The sequence below is a fragment of the Mus musculus genome, chromosome 15, assembly GCF_000001635.26.
Source record: "Mus musculus strain C57BL/6J chromosome 15, GRCm38.p6 C57BL/6J".
In the NCBI taxonomy this organism is placed as follows: Eukaryota; Metazoa; Chordata; class Mammalia; order Rodentia; family Muridae; genus Mus; species Mus musculus.
Window position 1 is genome coordinate 58,627,673 of NC_000081.6, and position 27,320 is coordinate 58,654,992.

Here is a 27,320-nt window from a genome sequence, read left to right on the forward strand (position 1 = left end):
AGCAGGCTTCTCTTAGTGCTGTGGTCAAATGTCGTGAGTCCTTCCTTTGAACTAACTCCTGCTGTCCTCATTATAGTCACTCACATGGGAAAATAACATGTAAACAAGTCAAGACAATGAAGCCTGCCTGCTTTCCTACTCCACAACCCCACATATTCAGAAAGAATATAGCATCCGTTATATTTAGCTTCAACCTGGGAGGGAATTTATAGTGTTCAACACCTCTGGGAGCTTGACGTCATCACATGGTGTGTACACACTCAAGATAGCAGGAGCTTTAACTGAAGTCAGCTCCATCAGACCAAGCTTCACAGAGAGAGGGTATTAGCTAGAGGCATGTACTATGTACGGGTGTGAACATTTTTAGTTACAGCAATTACATATGTAGATGATCAAGTTGGATAATTTTGAGAGGGTATTTGAATAAGTATTTTAATTATTATTTATTATTTCTAAGCCTCAGATTTAATTCTACTTTGCATTTCTAAAGTCTATATATCATTTCCCACTTGGAAAATTCATATCTTCATGCATTATAATAAAAGTAAACACTTTGTAATTTTAAATGTGTTCTGAATTAATGAATATAAGTGAGTTCAACTTCCCCAAAGTACTACCGTTTATATTTAATGGCCAATAACACCAATGAAGCATGAAATCGGGTGTTGTGTTTATGCTTATATATCTGAAAATCGTTTGTGGGCTGGAGAGCCAGCTTTGTGGTTAAGAGCACTTACTGCTCATGGAGAGGATCTGAATCTGATTTCCAAGACCTACTCGGCAGCTCACAACCATCTGTCATTCAATTCTAGGGGCTCTGACACCCTCTTCTGGCCTCCAAACAAAGTAGGTATACACACAGTGCACGTACATACATACATACATACATACATACATACATACACACATACATACATACTCACATACATACACACAAACAGTGCACAGGACATTCATACACATCAAAATAAGTAACTCTTTAAAATGTTTTCAGATGGCTATACTTCTTGGTATACTTCAATTTTTATGCAAAGGACTTTATTAAGTTTATAATAGTTAGCTTTAGGGGTGTTTAGCCCAATACTTCCCTTATATTATTAAGGATAAATCAATGGCAGCCTCTTACCTTTTCCCTGGGACATATCTCAATGCCAGTTTTTGAGCATCCTGAATCTTTCTCATTAAACCAACACTAACATTCTGTACTGGTTCTTTGTGTATAGCTCTGATCTGATACTTAAAGGAACACTTTGGGGGAAGGGCTTCATGCTTTTAGCACATGGTTTCAGAGAGTTCAGACCATGATTGCTCAGCCCATGGGCTTGGATAGAGCATCATGGTGTCAGGAACATGTGGGAGAGGAGAGTTATTCACTTCATGCTAACAGGAAACAGAAATGGATGATTCTGGTGAGCCTCAGAAGAACAGGCTGCTGATAGAAATATAGATAATTAAGGCTATCCTCAGGAGTTTTCTGATGGGAACAAGGACTCTTCTGGGAATTGAGCCTAGTGCTATTCCTGTTATATTTTGGTGAAGAATTTGTCTATGTTTGTGTCTGTTTTCAAACTTTGAGTGAGAATGAATTTAAAGGTGATGAAGTAATTAACCTTCCTTCATCTTAGTATAATCTTTCTTTTCTCGAAAGATATACGATGGTGATCTTGAGAGTGAATTCAACAATTTTGAAGACTGGGTGAAGACCTTTGAACTCTTCAGAGGCAAATCTACAGAAGAGGATCATGGTCTGGATGGAGACCGGGTCATAGGAAAATTCAAGGCAAGTTCCCATGTGGATTCCATTCTCTCTGTCCATAAATGCCAGCTGTGACGCAATTCTAATAATGGGGCTGTGGTGTGTGGCGGAGATGACCCTCCATGCCTACCCTGAACCTTCTCTGAAACCCAGCAAGACCCAGCCCCAGTCTTTGAAGATATTATTTTTTTAATTAGATATTTTCTTTATTTACATTTCAAATGCTATCCTGAAAGTTCCCTATACCCTCCCCCAGCCCTGCTCCCCTACCCACCCATTCCTGCTTCCTGGCCCTGGCATTCCCTTGTACTAGGGCATATAAAGTTTGCAATACCAAGGGGCCTCTCTTCCCAGTGATGGCCGACTAGGCCATCTTCTGCTACATATGCAGCTAGAGATACGAGCTCTGGGGGGTACGGGTTAGTTCATATTGTTGTTCCACCTATAGGGTTGCAGATCCCTTCAGCTCCTGAGAAAGCTGAAGATATTTTTGATTTGTGGCCAATGGGTTAAACTCACTCTGTGTAATATATATGAAGACGTAGCCACTAGCCATAAGGACCACTGCCCTTTGCCTTGCTGTCCCATCCATACATAACACATTAAATATGTGATCCATGCAGATTTGCCAGTTGAAAACCTAAGATAAGTCAAATAACCCAAACCCTTTTCTGGCAGACTTGCGGTTTCAGTATAACAAAGCAGTCATTAATATCTGGAGCTCACTCTATGATGGGCCTCTAAGGTGTTGCACAGTGTGCTGACCAAGGAACCCAGTTTGCCAACCTGGATTTAAATCTTGCTTATGACAGCAGCTAGTTGCATGACCTCAAGCAATATTGTTCACCTCCCAAAGCTTCAGTTACTGTATCTGGAAACTCAGGACTGACTGAGAAAATAGGGAGACCTGGGCACAGCATTCCATGTATAAAGAGCACTCAGATCCCATTGCCATACTCCTCGTGTGATGGCTCCTGATGAGGGCATTAACATGCTGGCCCCATCCACTAGTGTGCCATGAGTAAGTGCTGAGCACGCAGCTTGTATACATCACCCAAAGATGCAACCCTGACCAATGCTAACACTAGCCCATGTCCTTCAAACACTTGGGCTGTGTTTATATTTCCACCACAGGGCTCACTATGGTTTCTTATAGGTCAGATGACAATTCTGTTTTCTGGCTTGTGTTCTGTGGTACCAGGGCTCCTTCTGCATCTACAAAAGCCCAGAGGATTCTACCTCAGAGGACAGTGGTCAGCTGAGAATCCAGCAAGGAATTCCACCCAATCACCCCGTTCAAGTACTTATCCGTGTGTATATTGTTGCGGTAAGCCATCCTCTTTTGATCTAAGTGGGTGTATTAGCTTACCCATGGTGCTGAAACAAAATATCATAAGTGGGTTTAAATGACTGAAATGTTCTTATCACAGTTCTAGGGGCTGTAGGTTCATGATTGAGATTCTGGCAGTGTTGCTATCTGGTGGAACCTATTCTGCTGGCTTGTATGTCTGCCTTCACATGGCTGTTCCTCTGGGGGTGTGAATGTAGAAGGAGAAAGAGTAACTTCTGAATTCTACAGTTCCATTCTTGTGACATTATTAGTTTTAGTCTCCTGCCTATAGCCAACCATAGGTCCAATCCCATTAAGTTTCAACATAGGCATTTAGGAGGCACTTAGATCAGTCTGTTAAGCTTTGCTGGCTCAGTTGGGTTACTCACTAGTGGGAAAGAGCATCAAAGGCAAAAGTAGAATGCTCACAGGGAAGACAGTGGGAGGAGGAGCCCTGAAAGGCACCCAGGACCCTACAGGGCAGCTACTGCCCTGGTGAAATTCCCCCAATGGCTTTATGGCTACACTGTTGAGCCAGCAGTTTCATTTGGGTGCAAAAAGAAAAAAAAAAAAAAACTCAAAACATTGTGTTCTCCAGGCTTCCCTTTTTGATAATGAGTCAAAAAATAAAATAAAATAAAACAATCTTTAATTACAATTTTTTTGATTTGTTGGGATAGTGGGAAAACAAACATGACATTCAATTGTACAAACCTTATGATTCACGGATTTGTCTTTAACCTGTTGCTTGGATTTGGTTTTCGTGATTGTCTTTGCAGTATTTTTATTCAATGCTATCTCGCTTCATGTTGCTCATATCCCTTGTAAGGAACATTGACAAAGCATAAAAGAGGAATTAATTTCCAGGTGTGGTGGTACAGGCCTTTCTTCAGGAGTTCCAGGCCAGCCACACACACAGTGAGATCCTGTCTCAAGAATTAAAAAATTAATGAGAAGAGAAAACAAATTGTCTTTTTATCGTGTACTTCTTGGATGTCCCTTCTCTCCTACGTACCATCACACTGCCGTGTGGCAGGGATGTTGTGATGGAGTCTTTGTCCTCGGTGCTCATGGTAACAGCCAGACAATCCAGGGTAGCCTATAATAAACACCTACCTACAGGATGCTCCACAATAGCCTTTTCAAAAATGTTATTCAGGAAGATCCTGGTGCCCTGGGAGATAATTAATATACATTCCACAGGAAACAGAGTGCATGCTCATGTAAATATGAGAAATATTCTGTCCAATAATTGATTTTTTCCCCTCCAACTCTGGAGGTTCTCAAAGCTCACATGCACACTAAAGGCCCAGAGAATTCTGGAAGCAAACGAATGTATTGAACTGTTAAATCCTCAGCACCATGTCCACTTCCCAACCCCTGTGATTTCCTCTCACTGAATTACCGAGCTATGAATCACAACCCTTGCTGCAGTTCTGCTGTCTAGTGCTCTCTACACAAAGGTCAGGGCAACTCTGGACAAGGTTCCTGCCTGGAGCCGGGGCGGGCAGCATGGAAGAGGGCTGCCTTGGGCTACAGTTTGAGGACACAGCGACCTTAAATGAACATAGAAGGAGGGTGACAGTCCCGTGTTTCATTAGCAAGAAAGTCACTGTAGGATGGAGAGCCGGTGTTTGGTGTGGACCTTGTTAGTAGTGGTGACTGTCTGTGCTTTTCTATCATGTATTAATATACAATTAGTTATATAATACACTGATTTTAAAATAATGTGATAAGTACTAAAAGATTGTGAAAAAAAAATGCATGCAGGAAGAAGTCAAAGTTCTTTACTGTGTTCCTCTTCCTTAACAAGATAGCGCAGACACTTTCCCAGATCAGCACATTGCTTCATTTCTTTCAGTGGCCATGTGATGCTTTCTCGTGTGCCTATAACACCACTTGTTCACACAAGAACTATTAAGAAGACTCTGTTCATTACAATATCCTTGAAACAAAGTAATGAGCAGAGCAGTACTCTCAGTTTCATGGCGATCACGTGCTAGAACCGAGTGGTATGAAAACTAGGACATATAAAAATATTAAAAAATAAACAAAGGGAGAGCAAAGTGTGCTGGTTGTATCAGAGTTCACTGAGGTATAGAGAATTAAATGCGGGTGATTTGACAAGAAAAATCAAAGGAGTCGCTTATTTAGATTGTGCTTTGGCACGCAGCCTGTTTATAAGTTTTGGATATTAAGCAATCTCTAGAGAACATTCTTGTTCTAATCCATGGAGCTGGATGCACTTACCCTGTTTGGTCTGAGGGAGACAGTATTAAGTATTGAGCTGTTTCTCAGCGTTCTTCACTGCCAAGTGTCTCAGTCTGTTTGATGCCACATCTTGATTGGCCTCCTACCAGGACCTTTCCCTACACCAGTTCACTTTTGACAGCCTACAGTACAACCAGTCTGGAATCAGGCTTCATGATCAGAAATACATCATCACTCAGGGAACTAGGGCTAAAGGCAAGATTCATGGGGAATTGGCTTCAGAAACCACTGGTGCTGGACAGGGTCTTTGGGTCCACCCCATGGTTATACAGACAGATCCAGAAACAACATAACTTGGCCAAGATGACACAGTTAAAAGTTAGAACAGGGGCTCACATCTTCTGCCTCTTTCTCCAGCATGTTCCTCACTGCTGTGTGCCAAGGACTGGCTGCCTCTGGGTAGATGACAGAAGAGAAAGGCGAATATCAATAATTGTTCTTCTTAAGAGCAAAACTAGGGTGCTAATGCAATGGTTCCTGACTTTAGTGGCACTCTGAAATCTAAGCAGCTTTAAAACATCCCAAAGCTCAGGAGCTAGAACACCGGAACACGCCCACATAGAACCCAAGTGTCCCCGTGTGCAGCCAGGATTGAGCGGCTGGGTCAGAACCGTTTTCTTTTTCTTCCCCAGGCATTTAATCTCAGCCCAGCTGATCCAGATGGCAAATCTGACCCCTACATTGTGCTTAGGCTGGGCAAAACAGAAATCAAAGACCGGGACAAATACATCCCCAAACAGCTGAATCCAGTGTTTGGAAGGTCAGTGCCATCCCAGTTGGGTTGTATTGTTCTTTCTGCATTGACTGCTGCTGCCTTCCTGGAGGTTGGTGGAAATGGTGTGGTGTGGTGTGGTGTGGTATGGTGTGGTGTGGTGTGTGTGTGTGTGTGTGTGTGTGTAGGGGTATCTTAGATAAAAAAATAGCTGAAGGTTAAACACTGACTTGTATCCTTGATAACAGGCAACCAAATGTTTATTCGTGCAAAAATGTAGATGGTTTCCTATCTAGGATTTAACATTGTGATCTTCAGACATGTGGTTTTATAACACATAAGTTTTAAACATAAAAGCACCTTAAAGGGTCATGGATACCACTTCCTAAGACTGTATGGAAGCTTTCTTCTTAAAATCAAGACATCTAAGATACAAAGAAGTTAAGAAATATATTAAAATTCACACAACTCAGAAATAGCAGGCACTGGGCAAGTTGTTTGCTTTTGGGTCTCCTACTAGAGAAAGTTTTACCACAATATCATTTTTTCCACCTAATTGCAGTGATTCCAAATGTTGAACTGAGAGCCTCCAGTGGTGTTTTGTTTTCATGCAAGATGTTAAAATACACTGTGTTTGTGTGTGTGTGTGTGTGTGTGTGACTGAGAGAGAGAGAGACAGAGATAGCTAGGTAGGAAGAGAGAGAGAGAAAGAGAGAGTATGTGTGTATGTGTACTGTAGAACTAGACTCAGGAATTTTCTGGTAGATAGCAACATCTTTAAAATGATTTATTTATTTTATTCGTGTGTGTGTGTGTGTGTGTGTGTGTGTGTGTGTGTTGCCTGCATGTATGTGTGTACCACATGTGTACAGTGCCCATGGCATTGAATCCCTTGGAACTGGCATTATGTGTGGTCATGAACTACTATCTGGGTGCTGGGAACCAAACTCATGTACTCTCAGCCAGAGCCACCACTCTAGCCACACCCCATTGACCTTGTAATGACACACAGACATGGCCCCTGCTTGGGTTTGTACTCTGGCTACGCTGAAGGAGCCTGGGTGTTGTCCTTTGTAGACTCTGTACTGTCATGTAGCTGACTCTGCCTCTCTGACTGGAGCTCTCCTCTTCTATAAAGCAGTAGTCACACCGGACTTTAGATTCCTCTGAAAGAATTGTGGTGCATCCATAACACACTGTCCAACACACATGTTCTGCCTTTCCCTCCTCCTTGGTTACTTTAGCAACATCTTAAGTACATGCAATTTTCTTTTCTTGAGGAACTCAGAGCATGGGAAGAGATCGCCACCAGACTCACATAAATTCATTTACCCATTTGTATTGGCTTTGGATCCCATAGCATTTGATGAACATCAGTTTCTTAGATTTTTATTGCTGCTGGGGAAACCAGGTCATATACTAGTCTGGATTAATAGGACCAGTTAAAGTGACAGTTTCAGAGATGTGTACCCCTGCTTCTCTAATCCTGATGTGACATCCACTGCTCTCTGCCATTTAAGGAGCCACTGCTTCCGTTTTGTCATTACTGTCTCCCAGCTGTGAATTAGACTTGCTTTCTTGGCCTTACTTTATGGCCCTGGAAAGTGGGAGGCTAGTGGGATAGCCTACAGCCTTGCAGAGCGTCTTTCCTAATTTCTCTAGGAATAGATGGTTGGTGGCTCCATGTGCTGTCTCCTTTCCTCCTTCATAGCTTCTGGCATGGGTTTACTTGTTTATGTGTTCACTGGTCATCCTCTTCCCTGTGCTAGAAGGTCACATCTGTCTGTGCATGAACTATGTGGTCAATACCACTTCCTCAGCACCGCGGACAGGGCCTGGCACACAATAAGTACTGAGTAAGTATTTGTTGTGAAAGAATGAGGGAAAGGGCCCCCAATGGAGGAGCTAGAGAAAGTACCCGAGGAGCTAAAAGGGGTCTGCAACCCTATAGGTGGAACAACAATATGAACTAACCAGTACCCCCCAGAGCTCGTGTCTCTAGCTGCATATGGATCAGAAGATGGCTTAGTTGGCCATCAGTGGAAAGAGAGGTCCATTGGTCTTGCAAACTTTATATGCCTCAGTAGAGGGGAATGCCAGGGCCAAGAAGTGGGAGTGGGTGGGTAGGGGAGTGGTGGGGGGAAGGGTATGGGGGACTTTTGGGATAGCATTGGAAATGTAAATGAAGAAAATACCTAATTAAAATAAAATAAAATAAAAAGAATGAGGGAAAGATTGAGTAGGTGCACAGACAAAACTTCCACCACTTGATGATGCGATCTGATGGAGCTCTGCCACTCTGCACCATTATAGTACTGAGTATGACCATAGTCTTTGGCAGTTTTTCACAGCTCTCAAACAACGGACTCCGGAAACGCTGATCTTAGGTGACTAAAACAGCTCACCGACTCTGGCTCGTTCACCTCTGCCTCATCATGGCATCTGCCCACTTTGATTGGTTCCTTCATGGTTACTGAGAATCTGTCTTATGTCAGGTGCTCTGCTAGTCAGTGCTTTTTAGGGATGTATGACTACGGAGAGAAAAGTGAATGGGGAATTATGACACTGTGGCAAGAAGTCCCATGAAGACAGGGGAAGGGCGAGTCTGAGCTCCACAAGTCTAGCGCCAGGAGAGCTATCTGGAGTCGATTCTCTGGGATGATTAGACTTCTCTTTCTGCTCCTTTTCCCCAGCTCACAGCACTCTTCCAACATGACTTGATCTTGGCTCCTGTCATCTTCTTCTGCCAACTTCTTGTATGCCTTACCCACTGGAAATGATTCTACTCTCAAGACCTGTCACACAGTGACTGTGTGATAAATGTCAGAAGAATTGGTTAAGAAATGAATGGATGAACAAAGGAGCCATCTTGGCTTTGAACCCTCTGAGCCTCCAAACACTTTCACTATCTCAGTTTTTGCTCATTTAATGATCCTCTCTCAAGCAAAGAATGACAGTAGCAGTCTAATGGTATTATTACTGACATATGACCTGATGTAAGCCTAATAGTTTCCAGGGCAACCAAGAATCCAACCTTGATACCAGGGTTTTGCAAACTCTTTGACAGCTCCAGTTAAAATTCAGACACCATCAATTTCAGCACAGTTTGATGAGAAGGGCCAGAGCCACCATGTCTTCTGTCATTGTTACCAGGGACAGTGAAGCCATTATCAAGTCTGTCCTGTTTGGCTAATATGCTGATAGCAAAGTCCAGTGATGGATGTTGGGTGCTTCCTTCCAATGAAACCCCAGAATAGCCATTACAACCTAGGATCCAAATACTGAAGCTAAGAAAGGCACCACCATGCTTGACAGATGAAGGGCACATAGATTTCTCCCCTGTTCAGCCCCAAGGGGGACCTTTTAGAGCCTGCTCTATCAACTATAATAATTGCTGCTATAAACTGCCTTTTTCTCACTGGGGAGGGTTAATTATGGCCATACTAGTCTTAGGATACCCTTGAGTGCTTCAGGAAAGCTTGATTCATGATCCTTCATTTATATTCTCAGGATTTTGGTTCCCTTGTCCACAAAATAGAGGTATTGGATATAGATTTCTGACATGTTTTGTAGTTCAAAGAATTAGCCACTAAATATATATTTTCTGATGGCCAAGTGCAAGCTCCAGTGGGGTGGAAATAAGAATGATTCTGTCCTCAAGGGGCTCAGCCATGGGGAGACAGCATTTCATCCCTGAAATTCTGTTTCCATCAGCGAGGTTTTCTTTTTGAAAACTCCAGCTGGTGTTCCTCAACAAAGCAGTGACAGAAAGTATTATCACTGTGTATGAGCTGAAAACCTGGAAGAGGCATGTGTGTTTTATGTGACCAACTGCCCCACCATGTTATTTAAAAAAATGTCATACATGGAGGGTGGAAGAGATTAAGTAAGATCCACAATATTTAACAGACACAGAATTCAGGTCTGAAATCAGACTGGAAATCAGACCAACAACTCTAAAATATGACGTGAAAGGGCGAATCATTGTCTATTGAAAATTGATAAATAAATCAGAAGTCAATGCTTGTACTTGGATAATAAACTACACAGATCCCTGTCAGCGCTAACTGAATTCAGTCGATCCAGTCAGCGTGTGGACCACGAAGTGCTAACCAAAAGGAAGCTGGTGATGTCCCATGCTGCCAGACCTTGCTAATTCCCAGCCCTCTTCTTGAATTCAGGTCATTTGAGATCCAGGCCACTTTCCCAAAGGAGTCCCTGCTCTCTGTCCTGATTTATGACCATGACATGATCGGGTCAGATGACCTCATTGGAGAGACCAAGATCGACCTGGAGAACCGTTTCTACAGCAAACACAGAGCCATCTGCGGCTTGCAGAGCCAGTATGAGATGTAAGTTGTCTCCTGTGGAGACACTGTTGGTGTCTCAGGAACGCAGCCTTGTGGAGCTCTGGACTGCGCATGCGTTCATGCTCTTGAGGGCCAATGAGGCTGGGGAAGCAACTTTGGTTTAAAACTCAGGGCCGGTTCTTCAAGAACTAAGAGTCAGGCTGTGGTGTGCTTGTGCATTCACTTGTGTCTGGTGGTCAGGATTCCCGGGATGGGGCGCGAGGGGCGGCTGGTGCTAGATGAGGAATGGTTATTACAGTGCAAACATCGCGAAAGCATCGCGAACATCGTCAGTGTCCTGGACTTGTGTAAACAACAGCTGTATGTGCTTAGGACCTGCTGTTTAAGAGCTTTGCATGCAATATCTTATCAGTCCCTCTAGAACTAGCTTTATTTCATTCGTGAAGGGAGAATGGATTGTCAATCTCATTCTTCACAAAGATTTGCAAATCAACTTTATTTTAAAAGGTAGGTTATATCAGCTTCGTTTTCTTTTGAAGGGTGCTGTATCTGATTATACTTTTTAACACAATCTTACAAATTACAACCAGGGAATTATCGACATTCATTGGCGTTCCATTGTGTAATTCAAAAATGATTTTTTTCCTAAATGGAAAATAATTTACAGAATGTATTGCTATAAGTCAAATAATTTGCCCAATTCGCTATTTACATAAATTACTGATAAAAATTAGATATTTATGTACATTCTTGCTTTTAGTTTTCCTCTTAGTGTTTTTTTCTATACTATTTTCTTCTGAACTTGGATTACATGCTTTGAAATTTATTTATTGTTTATTTATTTATTGTTTATTTATTTATTGTTCTTACTTTGTAGCTGAAGTATTTTATAGCTGTCATTTAATATTGCTTGCAGTCTTTAATGTACTGGGCCTACACAGTATTCAATCATATGAACATGCTATAAAGTGGTAGAGTCAATTGCCTTCCTGATGTGATCATGCAGTTCCTATTGTGGGAGGCCAGGAAGCAGGGAGTGGGTGGGAACCAGGGCCTGCCCCTGTGCCCAGTGATTGCCTTCCTCCAAAACAGCTATTTCTTAGAGGATGAAAGAATTGGGGAGACCCAGGAAAGTCACTAATTAGAAAAACAGGAGTCTATAAGATAAATTGTGTGTGTGTGTGTGTGTGTGTGTGTGTGTGTGTGTGTGTGTGTGTGTGTGGCTGGGGGTCTGGCGGAGAAGGGAGGAGAGAGATTGAGGTGGTAAGTCAGAGCTTTCCTCTTAAGCAGCACACAAAGGACCAAACACTGGCTAAACTTGCTCAGACCCCCTAGCAACAGAAAGACAGACTGGAGCTTGCTAATGGTGCTAGGGAGCAGGAACAGAGAGCAAGTGCAGTTTGGATACAGGGTCTCCTTTCAGGGTGATGGCAACTTTTTATAACTAAGCAGAATGACTGCATGTTATTAGGACCATGAACAATACCACAGAACCAGACAACTTCAAAATGATAAATTTTGTTATATGAATTTCACTTCAATGTTGTTTGTTTGTTTTGTTGGGTTTTGTTTTTTGTTTTTTGTTTTGGTTTTTCAAGACAGGGTTTCTCTGTATAGCCCTGGCTGTCTTGGCACTCACTCTGTAGACCAGGCTGGCCTCGAACTCAGAAATCTGCCTACCTCTGCCTCCTAAGTGCTGGGATTAAAGGTGTGCGCCACCACTGCCCAGCTCAATGTTTTTGTTTTGTTTTGTCTTTTTAAAGAAGAGTGTATTGGTTTAAAAAAATCAAAATTCCTGCAAACTATCTTTATGTCAAGCTGGCTGCAAGCCCTGTCTTTTATGCAAGCTGTGCTTATGCAAGGGTGCTCGACTAGAGAGAGAAGAAAATGAAACAAAGCCAAACACACTAGCCCAGGTGTATAACTGGGGGAAATTGCACAAGCCACATTTGATAGGAGCTTTTACTGGGGACCTCGAAGAGTGCTCCCCTAGAGTGCAACCAGGCTCACTCCATCTGTCTTTCCTCCTCTTCTCAGAGAAGGGTACAATGCCTGGAGGGACACGTCCAAACCCACAGAAATCCTAACCAAGCTGTGTAAAGACAACAAACTGGATGGACCGTACTTTCGCCCCGGGAAGATACAGATTGGAAAGAAGGTCTTTTCTGGGAAAACAGTCTTCAATGAAGAAGACTCTGGTAACTCCCAGCACACGGCTCTGCTGATGTAGCTGGTTTGTTTTTTTAAAGGCTGGTTCCACTGGCTGAGGCTTGGGGATAGTGGGTCATCTAATTACAAAAGGGAAAGACAGAAAATCCAGTAGGCTAATAACAAGAACTCACAGTCACAAGGCTCAGGGAACGACACTGCATCCTGGTCTACGTCCTCCCCGTCTCTGTGTGTGTTGTTAAGGACTTGAAAAAGTGCCAAGCAAGCAGGAGCTTTCAGTGAATGTCACATGGCATTAAACAGTAGGTGCAACCCACCATCCTGCAAGCCCCGTAACAAACTATCTTACTGTGGCACCGAGAGAGGAATACTTTTCCATGAGTATCACAGGACACACCCTGCAGATCCCAAAGAAGTTTCCATAACTTTGAGAGGAGGGCACAAAAGGCATTTTTAGTGATGCAGCGATATTCTGGCAGCACCACATCTGAGCAGTTGCTGCTTCTCTAAAGCTTCCATGCTTTTGCTACAGTCAAACTGAGGTGATAGCAAGGCTGTCTCAACATGATTGGCTTCCGCCATTTTTATTTCTGTTTACTTCTTTATTTTGGACACAATAACATACTGAGGGTTCTTGAATGCAATTATTGCTATTTAAACAGTCTTTTGGTGATATATTGATATGAACTTCCTTTTAAAAAATTTCCTCTTCACAATATACTCTTATGGTGATGTAATTATCTGGTCCAAACTATACGTTTGACTAAGTAATTATTGAAAAACAGCAATTTTGCACTCTAAAAACATGAAATTATGTTCATAACATCAGTTCCTGAGTGACTAAACTTTATGACAAAGGTTTATTCATTGATGGTCTAACTCTATTAGCACTTATTGATATAATTATTACCACCAGGTGGTTGTTTCTGTGGTCCCTTCCTATAAAGTCAGATTTGATTATCTTATATCTTATATCATCTTATATCTACCATCACTATAAGCTTTGTCAAGAAGATTTTACTTTTTCAATAATTTTGTCTTGCTTTGTGATATCCCTTCCACCTGTATTTTTTATTATTATTTTTATCTTTTAAGCCATGAATCGCCTCCTCTGGTGGATTGAAGTATAGGTGTTTATAGTTGGGAGGTCCCAGGCAAAGAGAAGACATCTACAAACACACCTTATGCCACCATTTTACTGAAGGCCACCCTGATTTCTAGGTCCTCACATCGTGGTGTGACCAAACGTACCCTCCTTAGTGTCTGTCATCCATCAGCTGTGGAATCTCCAGGAATCTGGTTGAGTGTGTGTGTGTGTGTGTGTGTGTGTGTGTGTGTGTGTAAAACCCCCACTCCAGAACATGATTGATGTCTCTGTCTTCTTATCATTTGACTTATCTCAGGTCTCTGTCTCCACATTCAGTCTTTCTCGTTCGTACGATACCACCTTCAGTTCTTTCTGATTCTTATTTTCTTTTATTCCTACTATGTCCTAGTGTCTTTGGGATGCATGGTTAAGGAAAGTGCTTAAGACAGACAACATCAAGGCCCCCAACTCTTTGCTTCTAACAGGCCTCTTCCCTTGTCTTTACTCCCTGCAGAGGAGATGGTGGAGTCTTATGAACACTTGGCCCTCAAGGTGTTACACTCTTGGGAGGACATCCCTGAGGCTGGGTGGAGGCTGGTTCCTGAGCACATAGAAACAAGGCCACTCTACCACAAGGATAAACCAGGAATGGAGCAGGTAGTGTTACCAGTGTTGTTAAAGGCAGAGCCTAGACTTTGCCAGCCTTAAGGAGTTAGGTAGGGTTGGTGACTCATCCTCAGGGGCAAATCAAACAGATAAAGTCACAGTGAAAAGCAAGAAAGATTTATTAACTGTGCCTAGATTGATAAGATGATAAAGGAGTTCACTGAACCCCCACATCTATTTTAAAGACCCTGGCATGACATTTAGGTTTAATAGAGTTCAAGAGGTCTACATACTTAACTATGCAGTATTGTTCAAGAGATGTTCCCATCCATCACTGGTCCATTATTCCCTGTGCTCCGGTCTCTCCTTTAAGGTGGTCTGGCAAATTGTCAGACTATATGGAGTCTCTTTCTGCAAGATGTGTTACCTATCTTGCTGGTACCAGGTCTCATCCTTTTTCTCCTCGTACATGAAATTCCCGAGTAAATTTCACTTTCTTGGGAACCATTATGTTGCTGGTTTCATAGCTAAAGAAAGAGATACAATTGTCTCTTTAAAACATTTCATGCCTGCCAAGGTGGCTGCAGTAATGGACAGGGTAGGTCTGGCCTAAAGTGGAGTGTTTGTTCACAGGAAAAGTGCCCTTGTCCCTAAAAGCTCATCCTGTGTGCCTTACAGTAGTGATTTTATCCAAGGATGGTTTTGAGCTTCTTCCCAGGGAACACATAGCGCTGTCTGGAAATAGTTTGGGTTCTTAGAAGTAGGTGAGGTGCTATTAGTATCCAGTGGGTAGATGCTGCTAAACATTCTACAGTGCACAGGATAGCCTCTACTCCAAAGAAAGAGTTACCTAGCAATAATGTCAGTAATGTCAGAGTTGAAAAACTAGGCTCTGAAGTCACTGTTGATTTTTGTATCTCCATTTTTACAATTTGAATTAACAAAGTCCTTTGTAAGAACTTTGGCATTTGAAAAACTTTGAAGCTTGACCAAGATGTAAAAATTCTTGAGACAGAGTGTTATTGACTGCATAGTGCCGCGTCTATTGCATAGAAGAGGAGACACAGGAGAGGCCCAGTAAAGGTTGTCTTGCCCTTCCCCAGCTCTTAACTTGTGCATCTGTAAACTCCTAGTAAAATGTGCTATCTAAGGTGTGGTGGTCCATTTCTGTAATTCCAGACTTTTGGAGGTAGAAGCATCTGCATCAGGAGTCCAAGGCCAGTTACACATATATAATGTGTGCAAGGCCAGTCTAGGCTACTTGAGTTTAGCTCAAGGGAAGGAAGAAAGAAAGGAATGGGAAAGGAAGAGAAGAAGAGTGAGAGAAGACTCTACCTTTGCTAACAAATAGGCTATCTGTATATAAAGACACCAAATCTTACCCAACATCCATTCTAATAAGGGGTTATTTTGAAATAATGGATGGTCAATTATCATGCCCTGCCATCATCTCTCAAAGCTAAAGGAAACTTTCTTTTGTGAACAAGGGCCGCCTACAGATGTGGGTGGATATGTTTCCCAAAGACACACCTCAGCTTGGACCTCCAGTTGACATTTCACCAAGGAAACCCAAAGGGTAAGCAAGTCTGTCTGTGCTGAGGGGAAGAGACTATGGTAGCAGAATAGAGGATTACAGCATTTGAGGTGGGAGATGGCCATCTGGCCAGTGGCAGTGGCACATGAGGTGTGGTGACAGAGGTGGTTAAATTGGTGGCTTCTGCATTTCAAGTTCCTCGGATGGAAAATGCTGGTCCATCGAAGGAGGAGCTACTCTGACCGACTCATACCCCAGCGAGTCTGAGATCTCCTGTCAGGCCACTTAGTTCTGACAGACCATCCTTGAGGGCTGATGCTAATGACCCTGACAGACCCAGGCTTACAGACCAAGTACAATGCTTTTGACCCCATTTTAAGGTCGTCCACCTAACACTGTGTTCCTTCACCCCAGATACGAGCTGAGGGTGACCATCTGGAACACTGAAGATGTTATTTTAGAAGATGAAAATATCTTCACGGGTCAAAAATCAAGCGATATTTATGTCAAAGGGTAAGGTTCCCTGCACGTTCCATTCTTCCTTTCTCCATCCCTTCCTCCTTTAGCCTCTAGCCAATCTATGCTTCGTGGAAGCCACCACTCACAGTCCACGGAAGGAAGTGTCCTGCTTTGTTAGATAAGGCCACTTTCTGGGTAAAATATTTGTCTTGTTCATGTCTTTTGCTAAGAATTATTTTATGAAAACACTTTTGGTGTGTAAATCTTTTTTAAAAAAATTTATTAGATATTTTCTTCATTTACATTTCAAATGCTATCCCAAAAGTCCTCTATACCTTCCCCCCACACTGCTCCCCTACCCACCCACTCCCACTTCTTGGCCCTGGTGTTCCCCTGTACTGGGGCAAATAAAGTGTTTAAGACCAAGGGGCCTCTCTTCCCAGTGATGGCCGACTAGGCCATCTTCTGCTACATATGCAGCTAGAGACACAAGCTCCGGGGGTACTTACTTCATTCCTCCCTAGAATAGGGAACAAAACACCAATGGAAGGAGTTACAGAGACAAAGTTTGGAGCTGTGACGAAAGGATGGACCATCTAGAGACTGCCCTACCCGGGGGTCCATCCCATAATCAGCCACCAAACGCAGACACTATTGCATATGCCAGGAAGACTTTGCTGAAAGGACCCTGACATAGCTCTTCTCTTGTGAGGCTATGCCGGTGCCTGGCAAATACAGAAGTGGATGCTCACAGTCATCTATAGGATGGAACATAGGGCCCCCAGAGGAGGAGCTAGAGAAAGTACCTAAAGAGCTAAAGGGGTCTGCAACCCTATCAGTGTGTAAATCTTATATAATTATCTTTCGGTTGAATGTAGGATAACTAAACATTCAAGTGTCCTTCAAAGTGCATCTGCCCTCCCATGAGAAGCGAGCAGAGCAAGATGTGTGTTATAGAGGGAAAGGGCACGTGTTTAGCAGATTATAAAGCTAAGGCAAAGACTGGAACTTAGCCCTCCCCATTTGCTACTGATTAACAAGAGATTCCAGCCCTGGACCCTGCAGTTGAAGCTTCCCTATACCTCTTAAATCTCAGTCCTGCTTCCACTCAGCCCCCAGGCAGGGAGTCAGGGAGGACAGAGAAAATCAGATAGAAATTCATCTCAACCTTATGGTGATAGCCCTTGCTCTTTCCTGAGCAAGAAGCGCCTTGGCAGTCAAAGCATGCTCAGTGGTTCACAGTTCTCATTTTCTTCTCCAGAATGAGAATAGAGGAATGAATTTTTACAAAACAAGAGTAATAAAGTAGCAGAATAATACTCGGAGAACAGAATTAAAGTAATCTGAAACTGCTCTTCAGTCACGTTTAGGAAAGATTAAGGTGTTCTGCAAAATGGTATTCCATCATGGCTCACCCTATGGAACGCTTCTGGCAGAGTTCAGAAACTTTCATACCCTGGCCATTAAGATGTGTATATATGTGTGTGTGTGTGTGTGTGTGTGTGTGTGTGTGTGTGTGTGTGTGTGTATAGAGAGAGAGATGCCCACATTCAGGACTCTCACCCTTTTCCTGGGGCTGCCTCGATCCCCAGGGCCGGCACAAACACAGGTCTGCTGCTGTTGCTAATCCCAATGGCTCAGCTTGGATTCATCCTGCTAATTAATCTTTCTCTTCTCGTGCTCTAAGAACCGCCCAGCACAGCCGCCCTCTCCTTTTGCACTCAGTCTCTCTTAACCTTGGCAGCAGCGTGTTCTTCCTGTTTTCCTCCTCCCCTGGCTGCTCGATTCTCAAGGGTCTGGAAGTTCATGGTTCTTCCATCCGGCTGTTAACAGCCCAGAGTGTGTTCTCTTTTCCTTAACTAAGTAAGTGTGTCTGCCACTGTGTTCTGCAAAATGTGCCACTAAATACATGTGGCCTGCCTCTCTGGAGGGAAGGGCTTTCATCTTCCCTAGGAATGAGAAATGGATGCTTTCAGAACACAGGTGGATTAGGGCCAAAAGAAATGGCTCAGCAGTTAAGAGCACACACTGCTCTTCCAGAGACCCGAGTTTAGTGCCCAGTGCCCACATCTGTCAGCTCAGAGGTTCCTGTAACATCAGCTCCAGGGAATTCAACACCTCTGGTCTCCCTGGGCACTGTCACACATTTGTGCATAGACACACACACACACACACACACACACACACTAATAAAAATAAATATTTCTTAAAAAAAGAAAGTAAATTGATTGAATTCTCAATTAGTTTGAATAAAAAGTCTTTGTTTTTAAACCAACTAACCACAGATGAAGTACTAGGGGAAACTATTGCTTGTAGCTTACATTAGCATAGAGGAAAAACAATGGAAAATACTGAGAAGGAAGGATGTCATAGATCATCTGGAGTCCCCAAGGTCTTTAACAGAGATGCCATGTCATTCCTCAGAACAGTCCTATGAACCAGGAGCCAAAACCAGTTTCAATTTTTACAGATCTACGTTAGACACAAAGAGGTTAGACAAGTGACCTGCAGTTATAGCATGAGTAGGTAGAGCCAGGACTTAGAAGCTCAGTGGCTGTGGCCAGCCCACCTACACCCTTGCTACCCCTGTACCCCAAATGACCCAAATCTGCTACCCTGTCAGGACCCAAAATCAGAGAGGAGAAGCCATTCTCAGACCCAACAGCAGGTCAAACACCCAATTTCAGAGGTTTCATTGTAATCTTGTTCTAACACTCTAGTGTGGCGATGACACCCCTGCCCCTTACAAAGAGGACTCCCAGACGACAGGAGCTCAGACTTCATGTTCATTTCCTATTTCCTATCTTAATTGCATAGAGCTTCTCATCTATAAACTGCCTTCGGATGAGTCTTCTTTTGGATCCCACCTTCTCTCTTTCATATTAAGATGGAAATTTCCATCTGAACCCAAGCTACATCTAACCTGCCGCTGTGGCTCAGACACACTGAATGAAGCTGGTTGAGTCACTCTTGACTCTGAGTGTTTGGATCTCCTTAATCTTTGTGCAGGTGGATCAAGGGCCTGGAGGACGACAGGCAGGAGACAGATGTGCACTACAACTCCCTGACTGGAGAAGGCAACTTCAACTGGCGCTTCCTGTTTCCATTCCAGTACCTGCCCGCTGAAAAGCAGATGGTCATCAGCAAGCGGGAGAACATCTTCTCCCTGGAGAAGATGGAATGTAAGACCCCGGCCGTGCTGGTGCTGCAGGTCTGGGATTTTGAAAGACTGTCCTCAGATGACTTCCTGGGTAAGCCTGGTGGCCTTCTCCAGCATGCATTCATGTTAAGGATATCACCCTAGCTTTGGGAGAGCTGAATGTGATTCTGTTATGAGGACAATAATTTTAGAGCTATTACTGGGGAGCTGACAAAATAAGTTACAGCCTGTGCATACAGCAGGCCCCTGATAAGTGGATCTTTGTTCTAAAATAAACAATTAAACTTTGAGTTCATTACTAATGCGTTATGCCAACCAGAGGGGCTGAAGAGGCTACCCAGCAGTTAAGGGCATGGGTTGCTCTTGCAGAGGACCCTGGGTTTGGTTCCCAGCATCCACATCAGGAGGCTCACAACCATATGAGACCCCAGTTCCAGGGGATCTGATGCCCTGCCCAGGCACCTGCATGACTGTGGTACATATACATGTATTCAGGCCCACATACAAATGTGTAAGGTAAAATAATAAAGTAGATAGTTAGGAAAAGGAACCAACCACAGCTCCTCACAGAGAGAGCACTCAGTAAACAGCAACCCTGCCACCATGAAAATACTGAACAGTCAGCGGTTTGGAAAGTTGGGGAGCATGCACTAAGTGCAAAAGAATGTGGGATGAAAATATCATTTCTTTAAGATATGTATTTATATTGTATGCAAATTTATATAAATATACACATAAATTAAAAGCATGAATATATTAATATCTTATATAACTGTATATCTTAAAGTAAAGAGGGGCAGGCAGACTAGGGGTACGTGCTACTACACAAAGGCGTGGCCAGTTTGATAAGAATATATATATATATATATATATATATATATATATATACACACACACATGTACATATATATACACCACTCTACATATAGAATTATATGTATACATATATAACTCTAGTGCGCATATATATATGTGTGTGTGTATATATATATGTATATATGTATATATATATATATATATATATATATATATATCTGATGTACATGCACTAGAATTTTACCTTTAACAAATGTTACTTTATAGTAGGAAAGTTGTTGATGTGAGCTACACCACTCCTTTATGACAGTTTCTTAACCTGAAGTGACATTGCCATTAACCAGAACGCTCACTTCTGTTCTAAGAATAGATGAGAAGGGGGAAGACTTTGACCCTGGGTGCAAGGTGGTGAATGGGGGCCTCCCATGGGGAGATTGGTACTGAAGGACAACAAACCCGAGGCCTCATCATGCAGACACAGGGAACCACACAGAGAGTTGGGAAGGTGCCCAGTAGTGATAGTATCCCAAGCTTCACATAGCACTCGGCCCCGCCTTCCACCTGCCATCATGTTATTAATTCTTTATGACAACACATGTCTTCATCCCATTTGTAGCTGCTCATATAGCAGACACATCTCACACGCAGTGTAACACTGAGTGGGTGACTGGCAAGTGCATCTATGAGTCTGTGCTGATCCATGGAGACTGGAAAGCCCTCCATAACTGTTAGGGGCCTCTCCTCACAGGCTCCCTGGAAATGAACCTTAACAGCTTCCCTCGGGCAGCCAAGTCCGCGAAAGCCTGCGATCTGTCCAAGTTTGAAAATGCAGTCCAGGAGAACAAGATCTCCATATTCCAGCAAAAGCGGGTGCGTGGCTGGTGGCCTTTTGCAAAGAGCAAAGAGCTCACGGTAAGTGACAGCTGTAGGTGGTGAGCCGGGGACCATTGGGGACATTGTGAGCTCTCTCTCTCTCTCTCTCTCTCTCTCTCTCTCTCTCTTAGTGAGTCATTTTGTAAACTTCAACTTAAGTGCTTTGAGGTGACTTTTCAGAGCCCTCAAAGCTAGACGTCCTTGAGCTTTATGAATGCATTAATAATCCTTTCATATTTAAGCCTACTTGATTTATAAGCTATCTCAGTTGGGGCAATTTTCCCTCATTTCATCTGAACTCATGCCCCTGGCATTAATTTTTTAAACTTTTCTTGAGATTATGCATAAAATCGTGGCTAATGCACAGTGTGAGTATAATACCCTCCTTCCTTAAACCTCCGAGCACAGGACCCAATTTTAAAGTCAGTCCATCCTTTCGCAACTTCCTGAAGAGGGTGATAGCTGGTAGAGACATTTTCTCTTTCTTCTGCATTGCAAGTTCGTGCTGTAGTGATTTATCCTGGGCCATGCAGGGCTGGAGTGCCTGATCTTTCAAAGATACTGGGCAGGATGTTTCTTTTAAACATTCTTTGAACTCTCCACCCCATTGCACTTCTGTAGGGATGGAGGGATTGTATAATGGCCAAGCAGGTTGTACCAAGGTGCTGTGGCAGACAGCAGGACTCTCTCCTGCTAGACTTTCTCTGCTCTGGATTCAGTGGATGTGAGGCAAGAAAACCCCTGGAAGCTGCTGGTCTGATGCCCTGGTATTTGCTCTTCTTGTATTTTCTGGAAAGTTTTCTTCTTTCTTCCATTCTTAGTTTAGTTTCCTATGACCTGATAATATTGGTGAGAAACCTGAGGTACCAGCCATCCAAGGTCTTCAGGTCCCCGAAGGACTTACTGAGGGCTAACTGCACTCTAATTCTATGCTGGTTCTGGACTGGGACACAGGAGGTAAGACAATGGCTGGAAAGAATCAATCCTAGACAGAGTGGCTAAGAAGGAGCAGGCAAAGATGGAGAAGATGAAAGGAAACAGGCTAACACAGAAACCAAGAGAGGGAACTCTTAAAGGGCCAGTGGGATCTTCTTGGTATCAGTTACTGTTCTGCTGCTGTGTTAAAAAGCCATGACCGAAAGCAACCTGTGGAGGAAAGGGTGTCTTCTGGCTTACAGTTCCAGAGGGACAGGAGTCCACCATGGGGTAAGCTCAGCAGCAAGTGGTAGTCATGGCAACTGGAGCAGGAAGCCAAGAGATCACATCTTCAACCACAAATGTGAAACAGAGAGCGAACTACAAGTGCAGCAGAGCTATATACACTCAACGCTCACCCCCACTGACATACTTCCTCCGTCAAGGCTCTACCATCTCCCTAAACAGTATCACCAGCTGGTCCAAAGTTCTCAAACACCAGAGCCTGTGGGGAACATTTGTCATTCAAGCCAGCCCAATCCTGAGGCAAGAAAATTGTTGCTTTCAAGTCAGAACCTTGCACATGGAACTTAATCTAAACCATTGAGTGTCACTGAGTCCCATCAATTAAGTTTAATGTAAAATGTACATAAGAATTCCCTAGGAAGGGCTGGAGAGATGGCTCAGCAGTTAAGAGCACTGACTGCTGTTCCAAAGGTCCTGAGTTCAAATCCCAGTAACCACCTGGTGGCTCACAAACATCCGTAGTGAGATCTGAGACACTCCCTCTTCTGGTGTGTCTGAAGACAGCTACAGTGTACTTACAATAATAAATAAATAGATTTAAAAAAAAAGAATTCCTGAGAAATATGCTGCATAGAAGATCCTTATTCAGTACATGGGGAAGCCCAGGAGCCTACACTTCCAACAGCAAGATCCAAGGTAAGGTCATTCTTATGCCATGCTCTGAAGGATGGCAGCAGTGTCTGACCCATGGAGCCTGTGCCTGATACATTATGTAGGCGTGTCTATTGGATTCAGCAGTATAGAGGGTCCCAGCAAACTCTGAGAAATGGAATTGTGAAAGATCACAACAGTGTTCATCATAATGGCCTAAAAGTGGAAACACCCTGGCATCCATCAGCTGATGAGTGAATAAATGGATAAAGACACACGTGTACAAGTAGAGATTATTCTCCAGCCATGGAAAGAAGTAGAGTACTGAGCACATACAGACCTTGAAAACATTATGCCAAGGGAAAGAAGCCAGGAACAGAGACCATGTGATCGCCGATTCTACCTACACAAAACGTGCAAATAAGCAATCCAGGAAAATCGCTTGGTGGTTGACAGAGACTGACGGGAAGAGAATGGCTGCTAATTGGCTATAAGGGAGTTAAAAGAGTGGGTTCAAAGCCAACTCTTGTGCAGAGCCTGGCTCCATTACTAACCCACTATGCAATCGCAGGCAGCTTCATGCCCCAGTCTCAGGGCCCTTACCTACAGAACCAGAGGAAGTGAACGTGAGTACCTCCTGAGGCTGTCGTGACATCGAAAGGGCCCCGGATCTGTGTCTGGAACACAGTGAGTATTCAGTGAATGTCAGAATTCGTGTGCTGTGGCATGGTAATTAGTCTCACCATCCCACACTTCTGCCTCCTTCTGCCACCTGGAAGAGCTAAATATCTGAGTCTATAAGCAATGATGTCCACTCCTAATGGGTCAAAAAGACAGAGGGGGTCAGGAAGAAGAAATAGAGCCTTTCTCATCATGCTTTAAAGCATTTTTAAATACTACTTCTGATGAACTGACCATGATAATGGACTTTGGCAATCTGTCATCAATGCTGTTTATTAAGTTTAGGAGCTATTAATTAAATGTTGCTTGTTTCTGTTGACTGTGAAGTTTCTTCTTCTGAGTGTAGGTCATCTAGGGGATCTATCAGACATTCATGTTATTGTGGCAGTGATAGAGATTGTCAGCAGGACAGGGCTTTTCTAGAGGCATCTCTAACTGCTGAGGAGGAAGCAGCCTTCGTCCCAAGGGCCTTCCTGTCTCTTGGGAAGACAAACTAGAAAAGCAGCCTCCAGCTGCCACAGTAGAGTGTGATCTGCCACAGACGTGTGGCAAGGACACATGCTGACAGTCACAACCGACTGTGCCAGGCACAGGTTGTAAAGGGCTGGATATGCGAACTGACAGTGGAGGATCCCATGTGACTGTGGAGTCTCCACTTTTGTCTCTGACCTCCACAGCCCCAGTCTTTGAAAATCAAACCACGGCCTCTGCAAAAAGCAGCCTCAAACCGTCATGTGTGGTCAAGGGTACCATCTCTCCAAGTAACCGCACGGCTAGCCTGCTGCTTCTTTTCCCACGCCGGCATGCTTTACCCATGAAGAACCCAAGCTTCTCTTTGGCCAGTTGACTTTTTCACATTCTGCCAGGCTTCGAGTCTCTGTTGTGCCCAAGTGACGGGACTGACAAGTGATGGCGCTCTGAATCATTAGTTTCTGTTTAGTGTCACTGTGTGGGCTCCAGTGTTTCCCATAGCACTAAAGACTTAGTGGTTATGAATTCATTCGATTTCTAAAGCTCCATTATACATACATACATACATACATACATACATACATACATATGACCATATATACAATATACACATTTTATATTTTTTTTCACAGAGTGGTCATTATATAGCTCTAACATGGCTGATCAAGAAAAGACATGATTTAAACCCAAGCTGTGCCTGCCTAAGTTCCTTGGTCTTAGCCCCTGTACAGTACTTCTCTTTCTGGGAGAAGCCCATGGAAATGAAGGCACATTCAGCCTGGTTCAACCCAGCCTGGTCTTGAGCTTATTAGCCATCTTCTCCATTGAGGGCTAAGATGATATCTGCAAAACAAAATCTATCCTTGAACCAGAAAAACCTGTCCACAAAGAAAATAGAGATTGGTTACTGTCTTAGGGTTTCTATTGCTGTGAAAAACAAAAACAGAAAACTAACAAAACAAAAAAACAAAATACGACCAAAAGCAGTTTTGGGTGGAAAAGATTTATTTCACCTTAAATCCCTCACTGAGGGAAGCAATGGCAGGAACTCAGTGCAAGAGCCTGAAGGCAGGAACTAGAGCAGAAGTCATGGTGGGCTGCTGCTTACTGGTTTGCTCACCCTGCTTTCTTATTGCACCAGAACCACCAGCCCAGAGAGTGGCACCACCCACAGAGATGTAGGCCCTCCCACATCAATAACCAAAAAAATAAAACATAGGCTTGCCCATGGGCCAATCTGGTAGGGGTATTTTCTATTCATATTCCCTCTTCCAAAATGCTTCTAGGTTGTATGTCAAGTTAACATAAAACTAGTCAACACGGTTGCTAAGTAATAGTTAACCAAGGATGTGACATACACCACAAGTGAGAGGTCTCAAAGACAGAAACAACCCCCACCCCCACCCCGTCATTACCAAGACAAGCAGTCACAACCCACTCCATAACTAGTTTCCAGGTAAAAGATAACTAGTTCAAGTGATTGTAGTGATTAACTGAGTTAAGAGAATCCATTTGTTGTGAAGGGTGGGCAAGGTTGGGGCTAGGGGGATACTTGTTAAATCTTTATGACAAGAGACATTCTGTGACTTGGAATGAGGTTCATGCCAGAGTTAGGCCCCTCCCCCTCAGAAGTAGCAGTAGATTTATTTAGATTCCCTCTTTCTCTCATTTATTTATACATACACAAGGTCTCTAGTCGCCCCACCTTGTCCACACTGGCCTTCCTGTCCTCCTGCCTCGGCCTCCCAGGGAGTTGGACTTGCACATTGTGATATAGCCCCAGGCTAGGATGTAAACTTTCTTGATGTTTGCTTTGTGGAAAAGCAGTTCCTACACCTTTGACAAAGACAGGCCTGCACATTGTAAAGGATGAAGCCGACTTAGTTTTCAAAGGTGTTTATATACATCTCAAAGAGAAGAGAAAGCACTTACGATTATAGCTCTTCTAAAGGAAATGCTCTAAGAGAAAGAAAGAGAGGAGAATCCTGTTTACACGATGCTTTGTTTGTTGTAGACAAGGTCTATGGGTCTATGTAGACCAGGCTGGTTTTGAACTCATGACCCTTCAGTCATATTGGGTACTGTGCCTAGTCTTCTTCCTATGTTATCAAGAGAAAGAATTAAGTCTTTTTAAACCTGTATTTCCCCTCATGCATCTTAAAGGGAGAATGTGAGCTGACTTTATTCTTCACTCACACCGTGTCCCTGTCAGATCCTGAAAGTCCCACTGTGGCTGTAGAAGTAACTTGGCCCCAGCTTCCCCTTGTCCTCTCTGCTCTGTAACAAACCAACATCCATTCCCAGGAAACCAAGCCTCCAGCCCTTTTCTCCTAGTGGGACAGGAAAGTAGATCATCCAACATGGAAAGGAAAACCTGGGCCACTGTTGGGTCACCTTCTGTCTCTTGAGTCTCAGCTTCCAAGTCTTTAAGGTGCAAAGGCTGAACTATGTGCCTCACCCCACCCCCACCCCCACCCCCACCCCCGAGGTGTTTTCAAGGCACAGGCTCAAATTCTAACTCTACACGGGTCCTCTTATGCTTTGAAATTATTCATAGTGTTGGAAATGAAGGCTCAGCCTGTTCTCCCAGCACTTGGGAAGCTGAGGCAGGAGGACTGCTCCCAATCAGGAACTAACATGGGCTACATTGTAAGCTCCAATTAGCCTGGGCTACAGAGTGGGGGCTCCCCAAAGGGATGTCTTCTCAAGAGTATACACCATCCACAAAGTGTTGGAATGTTCAGTGTTTTTGAGCCCCAGTCACTGGCAGGGGAGAGAGGATTTGTTTCCAGTCTCCAGCACCTGCCAGACTTATTTTTAAAGCTGCTCATCAGAAGTCCAAGCTGTATAATTTAGACACTTGGATTCACACAGCTCCTGGTGTGCTGTGTTGCCGTCCTTGGAGTCACTGGAAGCTGGCTGCGGGTATCACTCAGGGTGTGTGCCCTTGGCAGAGCTGAAGGGCAGGTGCACACACTGCACCCTGCACTATATACTTCTTCACCAACTTAAAAGTTATCTTAAATGCCATCTTCAAATAAATTACTCGCGTAAGATATGGAAGTCAGAGAGTTTCTTCTACAGGCAAATCCCACAAATTAACATCGATCCAAGGTTAGGTCCTAGGGCCGTCATGCCCTAAATTAAAAAGGAGGCAGCTGTACTTAAGGTCTTGGGAGAAGCTCTCTCCATCCTCTGTGGTTAAGAGCTACAGGCTCAGTGATGAGGAGGGTGAGTTCTTGGTATCTCTGTGTTCCCAGCGTGGCTGAGGAG

General features: G+C 43.6%; 1 protein-coding gene across 3 annotated transcripts in view; it reads left to right on the forward strand.

Annotated features, from left to right (window-relative positions):
• Fer1l6 (fer-1-like 6 (C. elegans)) overlaps window positions 1–27,320 on the forward strand; it is a 155,040-nt gene that overhangs the window by 117,625 nt on the left and 10,095 nt on the right. For all 3 annotated transcript variants that reach the window (NM_001370912.1, XM_006521609.3, XM_006521610.4), the window contains 10 exons: window positions 1,649–1,780; window positions 2,958–3,083; window positions 5,990–6,117; window positions 10,251–10,421; window positions 12,417–12,577; window positions 14,150–14,292; window positions 15,729–15,817; window positions 16,190–16,288; window positions 19,244–19,485; window positions 20,959–21,122. In NM_001370912.1, the coding sequence (NP_001357841.1) occupies window positions 1,649–1,780; window positions 2,958–3,083; window positions 5,990–6,117; window positions 10,251–10,421; window positions 12,417–12,577; window positions 14,150–14,292; window positions 15,729–15,817; window positions 16,190–16,288; window positions 19,244–19,485; window positions 20,959–21,122 (1,455 nt within the window). The remainder of the gene's footprint in view (window positions 1–1,648; window positions 1,781–2,957; window positions 3,084–5,989; window positions 6,118–10,250; window positions 10,422–12,416; window positions 12,578–14,149; window positions 14,293–15,728; window positions 15,818–16,189; window positions 16,289–19,243; window positions 19,486–20,958; window positions 21,123–27,320) is intronic.